Genomic DNA, 16027 nt, shown 5'->3' with positions numbered 1-16027 from the left:
GACAAATTAATGGTCTGCAAATGTTAGGTAAAAACAGGTTGAAATGAGACACCAAGAAGCAAACTCACATTACTTTGTAGAAAGGATGTAACCATTGTAAACTGCAGGTATCATTCCTTGGCTCCACTCATTACAAAACAGTTGTATTCATTTGTTAAGTCAGGTGTTTGGAACTCAGAACACATTTTACTAATTACAACTCATAGCTATAATCCCAGGTCATTCCAAAAAATTCTATTTAACAGGTAAATTTTTAAGTTATTCATTCTCAGACCCTTTAAAGACCCTGCTACCCCTACCCAAGTGGTAACCAGATCCTTAATCTTTCCCTGGAGTGTGGAAAAATGTAGCCTTGAATTCAAGCATTCTTCCTGTCTTTTGTGAAATGCCAAGACACTGAGCCAATTGTGCTTGATATCATAGAGGTAGGGGGAGAAAAGAGATGTGAGTACCTCTAGGCTATCAGAGGGCAGAGGAGTTTCCCTCAGGATTATCACAAGTTAGATGTTGGGGCACCATGGAGGCATGATGTTAGGCACGAGGCTCCCGGACTTGACAAAGATTCTCTTGTCCCAGAAATCTGTAGCAACTCCAAAGAGGCAGACCTGAGTGGATCACATGGCTGGGATGGTAGACATTGCTGTGGTGACCAGGATGGACTTCCACCGCTATGGAAGTCCCTTAGAAACTTAGTGAATTTCTAGTGGGTGAGGAGGTGGTGAAGATGCCCCAAAGATGATCAAGGTAGAGTTTCCTATTAGTCCTACATGAGAGCTCATTTCAAAGTGCTTTAAAGAATATGGTGGAGGAAGGCAGAGAAAAGAAAGAGCTCTTGTTTCCAGAAGAATGACAACCAGTATAGAAGGTGCAAGAGAAACAGAAAATCACCATATAATAATAATTGATTCTGATGATGCTCCTCAATGGATACTAAACCACTGAGAGGGAGATGATTAAGAATAGGATACTCACAGGGTCTCAATGTAAGACCCCTACAAGCAATGTACTAATTATAAAGAGACATTTGTTTTTTTGTAAAGGGAGAAATTTGGTGAATATCACCAACAATGAGACAAACTGACAAGTGCCTCTAGATGTGATGCACCGAGAAGATATATTTTTTAAAAATAAAATTCTGTGTTCTGTGTTCCTGCCCTACCCCATCACCAAGTTTTTTTGACCTGAATCTCTCAGGAGGAACTAATCAGACAACTCCAAATTAAAAGATATTTTGTAAAACAGCTGACAGCATAGAGTAGGCACTCAACTAATGTGCTTAGAGTTGGGTGGACAGACATATGAGTAGCTGGCTAGCTAGTTAGATAAATGGATGGATCAATGAATGTAGATCAATGACTGGTTGGCTGGATGATGAATTAATAGATGGATGGATGAAAGGGTGGATGGATGATTGGACGGTAGTTGGGTGATAGAACAAACAACTGGATGGAAGAATGGATGGACTAATGCTGTAGGCAAAGTTACTCAGACAGCAGCCCAAGGTAGATTTTGAATGGGATCTATCAGAAGAAAGAGAAAGAAAGAGGGAAGGAAGGGAAGAAGCGAGGAAGGGAGGAAGGAAGGAAGGGAATGTACACATGTGATAATTCTTACATTTATTGAATAGTTATTTTTTCAAATGGATGGAGGAAAGTACTCATTTTCCTACCTTAGGAAAGAGGAGTGAGTACAGATTTTGCCAGGCTTCACTGATGTTTTATTAGATAATTTCAAATAGGTGGGGTTTATAAAGAAAAGTAAAGTAGCATTTCAATACTGTAGATCCCACTGTCACCACTTGAAAGTATTTTGCCATTGTGCATGCCACTGTCAAATGTCAAAATGTATCACTACAGGCCCAATGCTGGGAGTGGAAGTCGGAGAGGTTGTAGTCCCAGAGACCTAGGTAAGGACAGGCTGCTGTGTCTTCCCTTCCTCAGGGTGAAGATACTGCACTGTCCATTCCAAGTATCAGCGGTCAACGATCAGTGCCAGTTGGAGTAGGCACACAATTTCCTGTGATGAGAAGGTCCTCCAGCCAGGTGAAATCACCTATCAGAGGACTAGAATTCTTTGGCCCCTCCTCCTGTAGACAGGGGTATCTCGTCACTTTCCACGTCGTCCAGAAAGCAAAGACAACTGACATTCTATAACCATCGGACACATCACTTCCATTCATAGTATGCAACATTCGTTCAATAACTATGTTTTGAGTGCCTACTATGTGTTGGAAGAGACACAGTTCTTGTCCTAAAGTGAAAAGAAAGGGCTCAATAAAAAAGAAAAACTCCAAATTTCACTCATCCTCCCCTCCTTTTCATGTGTTATAAAAGAGAGTGATGTTTCAGTAAGAATGACACCCTAGCGACAAATGTATATTTATAAATTATAATCAAAAATGCCTAGCTCATGCAATTTCTCCTCAAGTCACTCCTCATTGGGCTTGGAGTGAATAATAATTCTTCATAACAATAAATAGGCTTTTAACAGTCAAGTTTTACCCTGAAATTTGTGTATGTAAGTATGAAACTCATATTACAAAACTCCTTGTGGATGGACCATTCTGAAGTAGGTGGCAAGGCAACAGCAGTCTTAGAAGTCATGGTTGCCAGTGTTCATTTGCTGGTTTCTTCGGTTAAAAAAAAATGTTTTTACAGAATTAGAAGAAAAATTGCCTACAGCTGGACGCTTGCAGATCACGACAAGAAATCCTGCCTCCCCTCCCCCCGCCAACCACGAAGGAAAAATAATCCACCAGACATCACAAGGAATGGGGAAGAACGAAAAGGGGAGCTGCAAATGGATGAGGACTAGTTTCTCTTCTTTAGAAGAAGGATTTCTTAATCAAAAAGATTCTGAGTAAAATCGCTGTGGAAATTTATCAAAACGAGAGCTGTGTCCATGACAGATTAGGTACATCTTATTCTTTCGTGACCTTAAATCTAGTTGTTCACAGTCTTGGCATTGCCAGGCTTCACAAACTGCAGTGTCAGTAACTTGCTGGCTGGCGGACATGATAAGAAGCTCAAAGGTTATCTAACAGTAATACAGCCCTTTGTCACATTTCACAGTGTGTCCTGTAATAAACTGAGTCACTGCCTGCACATTGCTCTAAGTATAATAAAACTTAACTATCTTTCTGGACCATTCTGATTTTTTTTAAACATCTTTATTGGAGTATAACTGTTTTACAATAGTGTGTTAGTTTCTCCTTCACAACAAAGTGAATCAGTTATACATATACATATGTTCCCATATCTCTTCCCTCTTGCGTCTCCCTCTCTCCCACCCTCCCTATCCCACCCCTCTAGGTGGGCACAAAGCACCGAGCTGATCTCCCTGTGCTATGCGGCAGCTTCCCACTAGCTATCTAATTTACATTTGGTAGTGTGTATATGTCCATGCCACTCTCTCACTTCGTCACAGCTTACCCTTCCCCCTCCCCATAACCTCAAGTCCATGCTCTAGTAAGTCTGTGTTTTATTCCCGTCCTACCACTAATCTCTTCATGACATTTTTTTTTCCTTAGAGTCCATATATATGTGTTAGCATACGGTATTTGTTTTTCTCCTTCTGACTTACTTCACTCTGTATGACAGACTCCAGGTCCATCCACCTCATTATAAATAACTCAGTTTCGTTTCTTTTTATGGCTGAGTAATATTCCATTGTATATATGTGCCACATCTTCTTTATCCATTCATCTGTTGATGGACACTTAGGTTGCTTCCATGTCCTGGCTATCGTAAAGAGAGCTGCAATGAACATTTTGGTACATGACTCTTTGAATTATGGTTTTCTCAGGGTATATTCCCAGTAGTGGGATTGCTGGGTCGTATGGTAGTTCTATTTGTAGTTTTTTAAGGAACCTCCAAATTGTTCTCCATAGTGGCTGTATCAATTTATATTCCCACCAGCAGTGCAAGAGGGTTCCCTTTTCTCTACACCCTCTCCAGCATTTATTCTTTCTAGAGTTTTTGATGATGGCCAATCTGACCGGTGTGAGGTGATAGCTCATTGTAGCTTTGATTTGCATTTCTCTAATGATTAATGATGTTGAGCATTCTTTCATGTGTTTGTTGGCAATCTGTATATCTTCTTTGGAGAAATGTCTATTTAGGTCTTCGGCCCATTTTTGGATTGGGTTGTTTGTTTTTTTGTTATTGAGCTGCATGAGTTGCTTATAAATTTTGGAGATTGATCCTTTGTCAGTTGCTTCATTTGCAACTATTTTCTCCCATTCTGAGGGTTGTCTTTTGGTCTTGTTTATGGTATCCTTTGCTATGCAAAAGCTTTTAAGTTTCATTAGGTCCCATTTGTTTATTTTTGTTTTTATTTCCAATTCTCTAGGAGATGGGTCAAAAAGGATCTTGCTGTGATGTATGTCATAGAGTGTTCTGCCTATGTTTTCCTCTAAGAGTTTGATAGTGTCTGGCCTTACATTTAGGTCTTTAACCCATTTTGAGTTTATTTTTGTGTGTGGTGTCAGGGATTGTTCTAATTTCATACTTTTACATGTAGCTGTCCAGTTTTCCCAGCACCACTTACTGAAGAGGCTGTCTTTTCTCCACTGTATATCCTTCCCTCCTTTATCAAAGATAAGGTGACCATATGTGTGTGGGTTTATCTCTGGGCTTTCTATCCTGTTCCATTGATCTATATTTCTGTTTTTGTGCCAGTATCATACTGTCTTGATTACCGTAGCCTTGTCGTAGAGTCTGAAGTCAGGGAGCCTGATTCCTCCAGCTCCATTTTTCGTTCTCAAGATTGCTTTGGCTATTCGGGGTCTTTTGTGTTTCCATACCAATTGTGAAATTTTTTGTTCTAGTTCCGTAAAAAATGCCAGTGGTAATTTGATAGGGATAGCATTGAATCTGTAAATTGCTTTGGGTTGGACCATTCTGATTTGATGTTCTACTAAAAACATGAATTCTTTTTCCTGAAAAATAAAAATGAGTGTTAATGACTTCCACTGTTCCTGCAGGTCAGGTGGTTCAGGAAGAGGATTAAAAAAAAAATTTTAAAAACCACCGTGACTAAAACACCTGAAACTAGCTCTTAGAAGCCTTAGTGTGGCTATTTCTCATAAATCCAGAGAGAAGATGGGCAAAAGAAGGGACCAAAAAAGTACAGGCATACCTCGGAGATACAGCAGGTTTGGTTCAACCGCAATAAAGCGAGCCACACTATACTGTAGTCTATTAAATGTGCAATAGCATTATGTCTAAAACAATCACAGTACATACCTCAATTTAAACATATTTTGGAGATAAAAAATGCTAACCATCAGCTGAGGCTTCAGCGAATTGGAACCTTTCTGTTAGTGGAGGGTCTTGCCTTGACGTCGATGCCTGCTGACTGATCAGGGCGGTGGCTGAAGGCTGGGTGGGTGTGGCAATTACTTAAAATTAGACAAAAGTGACGCTTGCTGCATCGACTGACTCCCTTTCATGAATGATTTCTCTGTATGTAACATGCAATGCTGTTTGATAGCATTTTGCCCACAGTAGAACTTCTTTCAAAATTGGAGTCAATCCTCTCAAACCCTGCTGCTGCTTTTTCAACTAAATTTATGTCATATTTTAAATCCCTGGTGCCATTTCGACCACCTTCGCAGCATCTTCACCAGGAGTAGATTCCACCTCAAGAAACCACTTTTTTGGCTCATCCATAAGAAGCAACTCCTCGTTTGTTCAGGTTTTGTCATGGGATTGCAACCATTCAGTCCCATCTTCAGGCTCCCCTTCTAGTTCTAGTTCTCTTGCTGTTTCCACCACATCTGCAGCTCCTTCCTCCACTTAAGCCTTGAACCCCTCAAAGTCATCCATGATGACTGGAATCAACTTCTTCCAAACTCCTGTGAATGTTGATATTTGGACCCCTTCCAATGAATCATGAATGTTCTTAATGGCATCTAGAATGGTGAACCCCTTCCAGAAGGTTTTTGACTGACTCTGCCCAGATCCACCACAGGAATCACTATCTACGGTAGCTGTAGCTTTATGAAGTGTAATTCTTAAATAATATGACTTGAAAGTCTAAATTACTCCTTGATCCATGGGCTGAGCAATGGATGTTGTGTTAGCAGGCATGAAAACAACATTAATCTTGTTATACATCTCCATCAGAGCTCGTGAGCGACCAGATGCATTGTCAGTGGGCAGTAATATTTTAAAAGGAATCTTTTTCTGAGCAGTAGGTCTCAACAGTGGGCTTAAAATATCCAGTGAACCATGTTGTAAACAGATGTGCTGTCAGCCAGGCTTTGTTATTCCATTTATAGAGCACATGTAGAGTAGATTTAGCATAATTCCTAAGGGCCCTGGGATTTTCACAATGGTAAACGAGCACTGGCTTCAACTTTGAGTCACCAGCTGCATTAGCCCCTAACAAGAGACTCAGCCTGTGCTTTGAAGCTCTGAGGCTAGGCACTGACTTCTCCTCTCTAGCTATGGAAGTCCTAGGGGGTATCTTCTTCCAATAGAAGGCTGTTTCATCTACACTGAAAATCTGTTGTTTAGTGTAGCTACCATCATGAATTATCTCAGCTAGATCCTCTGGGTAACTTGCTGCAGCTTCTCCATCAGCACTTGCTGCGTCAACTGGCACTTTGATGTTATGGAGACCGCTTCTTTCCGCAAACCTCATGAACCAGCCTCTGCTGGCTCCAGACTTTTCTTCTGCAGCTTCCTCACCTCTCTCAGCCTTCATAACATTGACTAGAATCAGGGCTTTGCTTGGATTAGGCTTTGGTTTAAGGGAATGTTGTGGCTGGTTTGATCTTCTATCCAGACCACTGAAACTTTCTCCACATCAGCAATAAAGCTGTTTCACTTTCTTACCATTTGTGTGCTCACTGAATTAGTGCTTTTTATTTCCTTCAAGAATTTTTCCCTTGCGCTCACAACTTGGCTAACTGTTTGGTGTAAGAGGCCCAGCTTTCAGCCTGTCTCAGCTTTCAACAGGCCTTCCTCACTAAGCTTAATCATTTCTAGCTTTTGATTTAAAGTGAGAGACATGTGACTCTTACTTTCACCTGAACATCAGAAGCCACTGTAGGGTTATTAACTGGCCTGATTTCAATACTGTTGTGTCTCAGGGAATAGGGAGGCCCGAGGAGAGGGAGAGAGATGGGGAACACCTTGTTGGTGGAGCAGTTGGAACACGCAATATTCAACATTAAGTTTGCCAACTTACGTGCACGTGGTCTGTGGACACGCCCCCCCCCCAATTCCAAGAGTTACATCAAAGATCACTGATCACAGATCACCATAACAAATATAATAATAATGAAAATGTTTGAAATATTGCAAGAATTACCAAAATGTGACGCAGAGACACAAAGTGAGCCAATGCTGTTGGAAAAGTGGTGCTGACAGACTTGCTCAACGCAGGGTTGCCACAAAACTTCAATTTGTAAAAAACACAGTATCTGCAAAGCACAATAAAGTGAAGCACAGTAAAGTGAGGTCTGCCTGTATCGTGTGGCCCACATAGCTCGGGGGGTGTTGAGGATCAGGGTTTGCTCAAGATAAAGCAGTGGCAGCTAAAAGCAGAAACAGTATTTTTGTCTCCCTTCAAACAAGATAGGGCTGAAAAGCCAAGGCCCAAGAACAGCCAGACAAACAACAAAGGACAGACAAATATGATTTCAAAACAGGACAGAGTTAATTATTGGGGAACTGGGACTGTTGTCATAATCAGTATGGATGAGTCCTGGGGAAATGGCAGCACTGCTAGAACGATTTTACTGGGTGTTGCAGCACAGTGAGACTGGTGATGTGATAGCAAAACCAATAAGAATTAGTATCTATTACACGGCAGACTAAGTGCTTTGTACACATCATCTAATTCCTACTGCAATACTATGTAGATTTTATTATTATCCCTGTTTTTCAAATGCAGGAGCTGAGACTCAAATATGTAGAGCAACTTGTCTTTCAGAATGGAATGAGACTGGTGAAAGGAGTAGACCTAGAACTCTATTTCATCTCCCCAGGCTTCGCTCAAAACACGTTTGATTCCTTTTGAGTGTGTACATTTAAGAACAGCAAAGTAAAACTATTATTAGCTCTAACATTTCTGATTTCATTTACATTTCTATTTTCAAGACAATTTATTCACTTAATTGAGACTCTATAAGAATGTGAAGTTTCAGTATACGAAAATATTGGCTGAGCCCCAGCCCCTTGTGTGAAAAAAATCATAGAAATCCAAATGCAGTTCCCTTTACTACTGACCTTATGGGAAGAGAAATATAACCAGAAATAAACCAAGTGAATTTACTATTGACTCTGCTCAACTGCTAGTATTAGCTAGGGTTCAATGTCCTGAGTCCTTGACCTGGCTTTGTTACAACTACAAGATTATCATCTCCTTATAGGTAAGGACCACCCATGTTATCTATGTACGTCTCTTCCATGATACATTCTAGAGCTCCTATCACATAACGGATGGTCAATAAAGGAATAAGATATTTTTACCTCTCTGGGCCTTGACTTCTGGAGAGATGGATACAGATCATTGTTTAACATCCCTTCCTAAGACAATAACATTATAACAGTCTGTTTATATGCAGGAGTCATGAATCAATTCTACAATATATATACAAGTCTGAAATTGTGCTGTGTCTGTGACTCTTCTTTTATAGCACAAAGTGCCAGGTTACATAGACTTAGCACTTTGTAACTGCTTTTTGATGATGATGCTTCTTTACATTGATATAGCACTCCCCAGTGTATGAAGCACTTGTGTGTATTCTCCAATTTTGTCTTCCCATCATCATAACTATTTAAGAAAATATTATCCTCATTTTCCATATATGACTGGATCAAGTTCATTTAGCTAAACAATGCCAGGGCATGAGACTGGAACCCAAAACCAGGAGTATTGATCCAGTGCTCTTTCAACTAAAACACACATCACATCATCGACTTCATCACCATTAGCATTATCACATCACCCCCACCATTACAGTGATCACTATCCCATCACCATCATCACCATTAACATAAAGCTGACCAGAGAGCTAAAATATCCACTTCCAGGCTAGGGCTAGACACAGATCTAGTACAGACATCACTGTCGAGTATATGCAGTTCATCTCGGTTGTCTTCCCACATACCCAACTCCCTAATTGTTCCCCAAAAGAAAAAAAAAATCACTTTTCCAACTTTTTTCCTTCAACAAATCTCTCAATTCTGCAAACTGCTGTTCTCAACTAGATGGTAACATAGAAGCAACCTCGAATTATTTCACGAAGAGGCGGCAGCTGTAAAGGCGTGTTGAAAGTGGCTGGTACAGCCTTGCTAGAGGGGACTCAAACATTCAGAAATTTCAGACTGGATAGGAAGTCAGCAAATGCTACAAATCAGAGTATTTTTTTTTCTTTTTAGAGAGCTGATTAGTCAGTCCACCACTATTATAGTAAACAGCAGGCTTAATAAGATCACTTGCCTTTTAAAATAGGTGTTTGACCTATCCTTCTCAAACTCTTCCAAAATATAGCAGAGGGAAGAACACTCCCAAACTCATTCTATGAGGCCACCATCACCCTGATACCAAAACCAGACAAAGATGTCACAAAGAAAGAAAAGTACAGGCCAATATCACTGATGAACAGAGATGCAAAAATCGTCAACAAAATACTAGCAAACAGAATCCAATAGCACATTAAAAGGATCATACACCATGATCAAGTGGGGTTTATTCCAGGAATGCAAGCATTCTTCAATAAACACAAATCAATCAATGTGATACACCATATTAACAAAATTGAAGGAGAAAAACCATATGATGATCTCAATAGATGCAGAGAAAGCTTTTGACAGAACTCAGCACCCATTTATGATAAAAACTCTCCAGAAAGTAGGCATAGAGGGGACTTTCCTCAACATAATAAAGGCCATATATGACAAACCCACAGCCAGCATCGTTCTCAATGGTGAAAAACTGAAACCATTTCCACTAAGATCAGGAAAAAGACAAGGTTGCCCACTCTCACCACTATTATTCAACATAGTTTTGGAAGTTTGGGCCACAGCAATCAGAGAAGAAGACTAAATAAAAGGAATCCAAATCGGAAAAGAAGTAGTAAAGCTGTCACTGTTTGCAGATGACATGATACTATACATAGAGAATCCTAAAGATGCTACCAGAAAACTACTAGAGCTAATCAATGAATTTGGTAAAGTTGCAGGATACAAAATTAATGCACAGAAATCTCTGGCATTCCTATACACTAATGATGAAAAATCTGAAAGTGAACTTAAGAAAACACTCCCATTTACCACTGCAACAAAAAGAATAAAATATCTAGGAATAAACCCACCTACGGAGACAAAAGACCTGTATGCAGAAAACTGTAAGACACTGATGAAAGAAATTAAAGATGATACAAATAGATGGAGAGATATACCATGTTCTTGGACTGGAAGAATCAACATTGTGAAAATGACTCTACTACCCAGAGCAATCTACAGATTCAATGCAATCCCTATCAAACTACCAATGGCATTTTTTCACAGAACTACAACAAAAAATTTCACAATCTGTAACAAAAAAGACCCCGAATAGCCAAAGCAATCTTGAGAACGAAAAATGGAGCTGGAGCAATCAGGCTCCCTGACTTCAGACTATACTACAAAGCTACACTAATCAAGACAGCATGGTACTGGCACAAAAACAGAAATATAGATCAATGGAACAGGATAGAAAGCCCAGAGATAAACCCACACACATATGGTCACCTTATCTTTGATAAAGGAGGCAAGAATATACAGTGGAGAAAAGACAGCCTCTTCAATAAATGGTGCTGGGAAAACTGGACAGCTACATGTAAAAGTATGAAATTAGAACACTCCCTAACACCATACACAAAAATAAACTCAAAATGGATTAAAGACCTAAATGTAAGGCCAGACACTATCAAACTCCTAGGGGAAAACATAGGCAGAACACTCTATGACATAAATCACAGCAAGATCCTTTTTGACCCACCTCCTAGAGAAATGGAAATAAAAACAAAAATAAACAAATGGGACCTAATGAAACTTCAAAGCTTTTGCACAGCAAAGGAAACCATAAACAAGACCAAAAGACAACCCTCGGTATGGGAGAAAATAGTTGCAAATGAAGCAACTGACAAAGGATCAATCTCCAAAATTTACAAGCAGCTCATGCAGCTCAATAACAAAAAAAGAAACAAACCAATCCAAAAATGGGCCGAAGACCTAAATAGACATTTCTCCAAAGAAGATATACAGATTGCCAACAAACACATGAAAGAATGCTCAACATCATTAATCATTAGAGAAATGCAAATCAAAACTACAATGAGGTATCATCTCACACTGGTCAGACTGGCCATCATCAAAAAATCTACAAACAATAAATGCTGGAGAGGGTGTGGAGAAAAGGGAACCCTCTTGATCTGTTGGTGGGAATGTAAATTGATACAGCCACTATGGAGAACAGTATGGAGGTTCCTTAAAAAACTACAAATAGAACTACCATATGACTCAGCAATCCCACTACTGGGCATATACCCTGAGAAAACCATAATTCAAAAAGAGTCATGCAGCTCTATTTACAGTAGCCAGGACATGGAAGCAACCTAAGTGTCCATCAACAAATGAATGGATAAAGAAGATGTGGCACATATATACAATGGAATATTACTCAGCCATAAAAAGAAACAAAATTGAGTTATTTGTAGTGAGGTGGACGGACCTAGAGTCTGTCATACAGAGTGAAGTAAGTCAGAAAGAGAAAAACAAATACCGCATGCTAACACATATATATGGAATCTAAGGGGAAAAAAAAGGTCATGAAGAACCTAGGGGTAAGACAGGAATAAAGACACAGACCTACTAGAGCATGGACTTGAGGATATCGGGAGGGGGAAGGGTATGCTGTGACAAAGTGAGAGAGTGGCATGGACATATATACACTACCAAACATAAAATAGATAGCTAGTGGGAAGCAGCTGCATAGCACAGGGAGATCAGCTCGGTACTTTGTGACCACCTAGAGGGGTGGGATAGGGAGGGTCGGAGGGAGGGAGATGCAACAGCGAAGAGATATGGGAACATATGTATATGTATATGTATAACTGATTCACTTTGTTATAAAGCAGAAACTAACACAGCATTGTAAAGCAAATACACTCCAATAAAGATGGTTAAAAAACAAAAGAAAACCAACTCTACCTGAGATTTGAGCCCATGGTCAAGACCATATTCTCCAAAGACCATATCCAACCTTGCTTGATCCTTAGGAGTGGGGCTAATTTGTGGGAGAAAATATCTAGGCACCATGTCAGAATAAATTTCTTAAAATCATGCAGTTGGAACGGCATTGCTGGACCTCATTTGTAGTTACATTGGTAGAGGACATAGTCAAATATATACTGATAAACTTCCATGGTCAAATAAAATATTTATGAAAAATAAAATAAAATAAAATAGGTATTTGTTAACTAATAAAATCTCAAGCAATAAGCCATTGAACTGGAAAATTTTCTGCAGTATGGTGGCAATATCTGGATGGAAAAGAGATCTTTTTCCAGCATCCCTTAATCACAGAAATGGGTTAAGCTCATCTTGGATAATAATAATTACTGTTTATTTAGTACATACTATAACCCTGGTACTTTATACACATTTTCTCACCCAATCCTCATTTAAGTCCTGTGAGACATCATCTCCCTATAACAGATGAAGAAACAGACCCACAGAAATTACGTGACGCAACCAAGGTCACTCAGCTAAAGGGTATAACTAGTAGCTGAGTTCACCTAGTTTGGGCCCCCAGTGACTGCATGCTTTCCACCCAGCGGTTCTGAACAGTCAATGGAATGCTGTTATTGACACAGCTAACAAAATAGTTAAAGCTTTATTTGAGAAATTTCTTCAGTAGTAAGTATAAAGATGCACATGTCTTAGATGACAGTGGCACTCTTCTCTGCAGAAGCAGAATGGTGATTCAGATGACCCTGTGGTCCCTCCTGGTCTTCTAGGTTTAAGATTTTGTATCACACAAACTATGTTCATTATTATCTAATGTATGAATTGGATTCTTGAACAAATCTTTGTCTTCCTCAACACTAAAGGCTTTCAGGGGCAACTCCTATTTTTTCCACAATTAGAAAAGGCTTTCATCACAATGATCAGGGCTCTCCCCACTTCGAACTGCACCTCTCCCCACCTTTGAAGCAAGACTTTGCCCAAGAAAAATCCACCAAATTTTTTCCGTACCAAATGGAAAACCCAACAAATCGATTTCTCTTCAAAGGGTTGTCATATCTGTCCCGACTCTATTTGCTAATTAGTGATGCTCTCCAGGTTGACACAGGAGATCTGTCCATCTGCTTCCTGGTTTGAACATGAACTAAATTTCTGAAGGCTAGGTTGTGACAACAGCCTCCCTTCTCCCGGGCAACAGATTACGATGCTACACACTCAGTTATTATATTACTGCAGAATCTGCTCAGAAGGAAGAGATAGATGATCCCAGCACTAACGAGCTCGAAGACCAGCAACTGGCAGGATAATAAAATAACAGTAACAGCTAACAGCAGTAGTGCCAGGCACTACTTCAGGAACTCTATTAACTCTTTTGATCCCAGCAAATTAATTCTTTCTAATATACCTCACTGTCACTTGAGCAAAGTTATCTATGCACAGAGAGTAAAGAAAAATTTAACCAACTTGACTCTAGCACCACAAACCATATCCTCTTGAGCTTGGTTTCCCTGACTCATTGCCTGTATTTCCTGATATCCATACAGTTAATGGATTACATACAAGAGCAGAGTGTAGGCAATAAATACTTTGAATCCAAGCAGTCTATCTCCAGAGCCCATTCTTCTACCTCCTTCACCATGTTGTACTAGTGAGGAAATTGGGAACCAAGGAGATGGCGTGAATTCACAAAGGTTACAATTGTTGGAAACCACAGAATCCTAGCATTTCAGGATTAATATAAAACTTAAAACTATTAAACATAGGTATTCAAATACTTCAAGAGAATATTTCTTAATATTCTGAAAAACAAAACAAAACAGATTAATAATTTGTACCAAGCCTTCTCAGCATTATGTGTCATGCCAAGAGCAAGAAAAGCAAGCAAGTACAACTTGATCTTAATCTTTGAGCTTAATTTGGGCACTACACATAAATCACATTTATTCCATAGCATTTCACTTGCCATTTGTGAAAAAAATTATAAAGCCCCAAATTTAAAATGATTACCTTCTGCTAATAACCAGGGTAAACCGTATGGAAAGGAGAAAGTCTCAGGAGAAACATTTAGTCAAACACACACTTGGCCAAACACAACCTGCATGTCCCGTGCGGGCACCAACTCTTTTGAAAACCAATGTGTGTGCCTGTGATGCCCACTTACCAGAATTCCTCTTCCTTGGTATCAGAAGGGAAGGTTTAGAAGCATCAGAGTGTCTACTGAAGAGTGGAGGACTCTCTCCACTTCCCCTCTGGATCAGAGGTGCTTGTAAACAAAATTATTTTCTCCTTTCATCGTGCTAAGAAATCTTGTCTCATCTCTACCTAAATAACTCTCCCACTGGTCTGAAATTCTCTAATACCAATAATGTAGACAGCAAAGTTTGCAGGTGCCCCAGAATCCAGCTACGTGAACTGCAGGAGTGGGAATCTAAATGTAAGTACTTAAATTGGAAGCTCTGAAACTAAGTGAATTAGAATAGCCTAGATATTCATTAAAACATATTTTCTTCAATTGTACGTCAACTAAACTTCAATTAAAAGATTGCACCTCCTTCAGAGAATCGATTTTAGTGGGTCTGTGGTAGGGCAAAGGAACCTATATTTTAAACACGTGTTCCAGGCAATTCTGATGCAGGAAGTTGATTCAAAGGCCACTGTGAAGAACACGGGTCTATATAAAATCACAGGCACTAGAGGGAAGAACATCCATCAAAGGGAGGGAATATAAGACATCGCAAAAGTGTGTAGTACAAGACGGCGGCTGCAGGCACTGGAAGAGGCAGGCCAAGGCGAGGAGGCATGAAAAGGACTACGGAACTACTAGTCTTTGGAGGTGGATGACTAGTAAAGATTAACTCTGCCTTCCCAACAAGTCTGCTTAGCTCTGTACATCCAGCTTACAAAATCATAACCCAGATGTTAAAACCAACTCTAGATATAAAACATTCACATGGTGTAGAATAGAAAGAAAGACAGTAATGGAAGGACTCATAGTTAACTAAGGGACACGGACTCCAAAAAGTCTCCAAAAACAAGAGCATAAGTGATATTTTGAAAAATCACCAATTTTTTCAGTTTCAGATATAATGCATTTTCTTCAGCTAGGGGAAAATCCTCTCCTTGTTTTTCCAAGTCACGAGCAAACAAGAAAATGTTCTTTAAATCACTCCCTTTAAATATCTTACCTTCTATGTTGCCGGATTCCTGACAAAATCAATAGCATGGTTGCCACTATGACGATGCAAAATATCACACCAAATATAATAATCCAGATGGGCACAGATGGGTCAGTAGGTGGTGCAAGAGTGGCAGGAATTCTTAAAAATTCCAGAGTCTGGTCATTCAAAAAGAAGGCATTGTTGATCCGGTTCCTATTCATTCTAAAATACAATGATGATTAAAAACAAAGGAAACAAGACAGAAGAAACATCAGAAACAGAAGGTATAACCCTATCTCCCCATGATTATAACTATCTCTATAAACAGAGCATCCCCCTAGCAGGAGACTTCAGGTTGAACAGTTTGATAAGGACAATCGTGCTGTGGTTTTCTGTCTATAAGTGGCAGTGCTGGTTGCCAGAAAGATGCTTCTCTATGTACTACTGCCCTCCACTGTTGATAATGTCCTACAAGTAACTGGAAGTCTTGAGCTTTGAGCTCTGCCGACCATGTTTTAGTTCCTGAGAGGCAGCATCTAGATTAAAATGACAGAGCTCTATTTCAGGTGCCTTACATAAATACCAACAGCCTGAAAAGACAAAATAATATGCAAAAAGTAGGTG

The 16027-nt window shown here is 39.7% G+C and overlaps 2 protein-coding genes across 4 annotated transcripts in view; both read right to left on the bottom strand.

Moving 5' to 3' along the window:
* ACE2 (angiotensin converting enzyme 2) overlaps positions 1 to 15517 on the bottom strand; it is a 100806-nt gene extending 85289 nt beyond the window's left edge. For 2 of the 3 annotated variants that reach the window (XM_059050857.2, XM_067024170.1), the window contains exon 1: positions 15431 to 15517. The gene's annotated coding sequence lies outside the window, so the exon portion shown is untranslated. The remainder of the gene's footprint in view (positions 1 to 15430) is intronic. The other variant, XM_067024169.1, reaches the window with a different exon arrangement.
* The window catches only part of CLTRN (collectrin, amino acid transport regulator), a 41074-nt gene that overhangs the window by 1247 nt on the left and 23800 nt on the right, over positions 1 to 16027 (bottom strand). The window contains exon 5 of the mRNA XM_067024172.1: positions 15431 to 15625. Coding sequence (XP_066880273.1) covers positions 15431 to 15625 — 195 coding nt within the window. The remainder of the gene's footprint in view (positions 1 to 15430; positions 15626 to 16027) is intronic.

Source organism: Kogia breviceps, chromosome X (genome assembly GCF_026419965.1).
Source record: "Kogia breviceps isolate mKogBre1 chromosome X, mKogBre1 haplotype 1, whole genome shotgun sequence".
NCBI classification, from domain to species: domain Eukaryota; kingdom Metazoa; phylum Chordata; class Mammalia; order Artiodactyla; family Physeteridae; genus Kogia; species Kogia breviceps.
The sequence above is the reverse complement of the archived record's forward strand: the minus strand, read 5'-3'. Positions and strand labels throughout refer to the sequence as shown.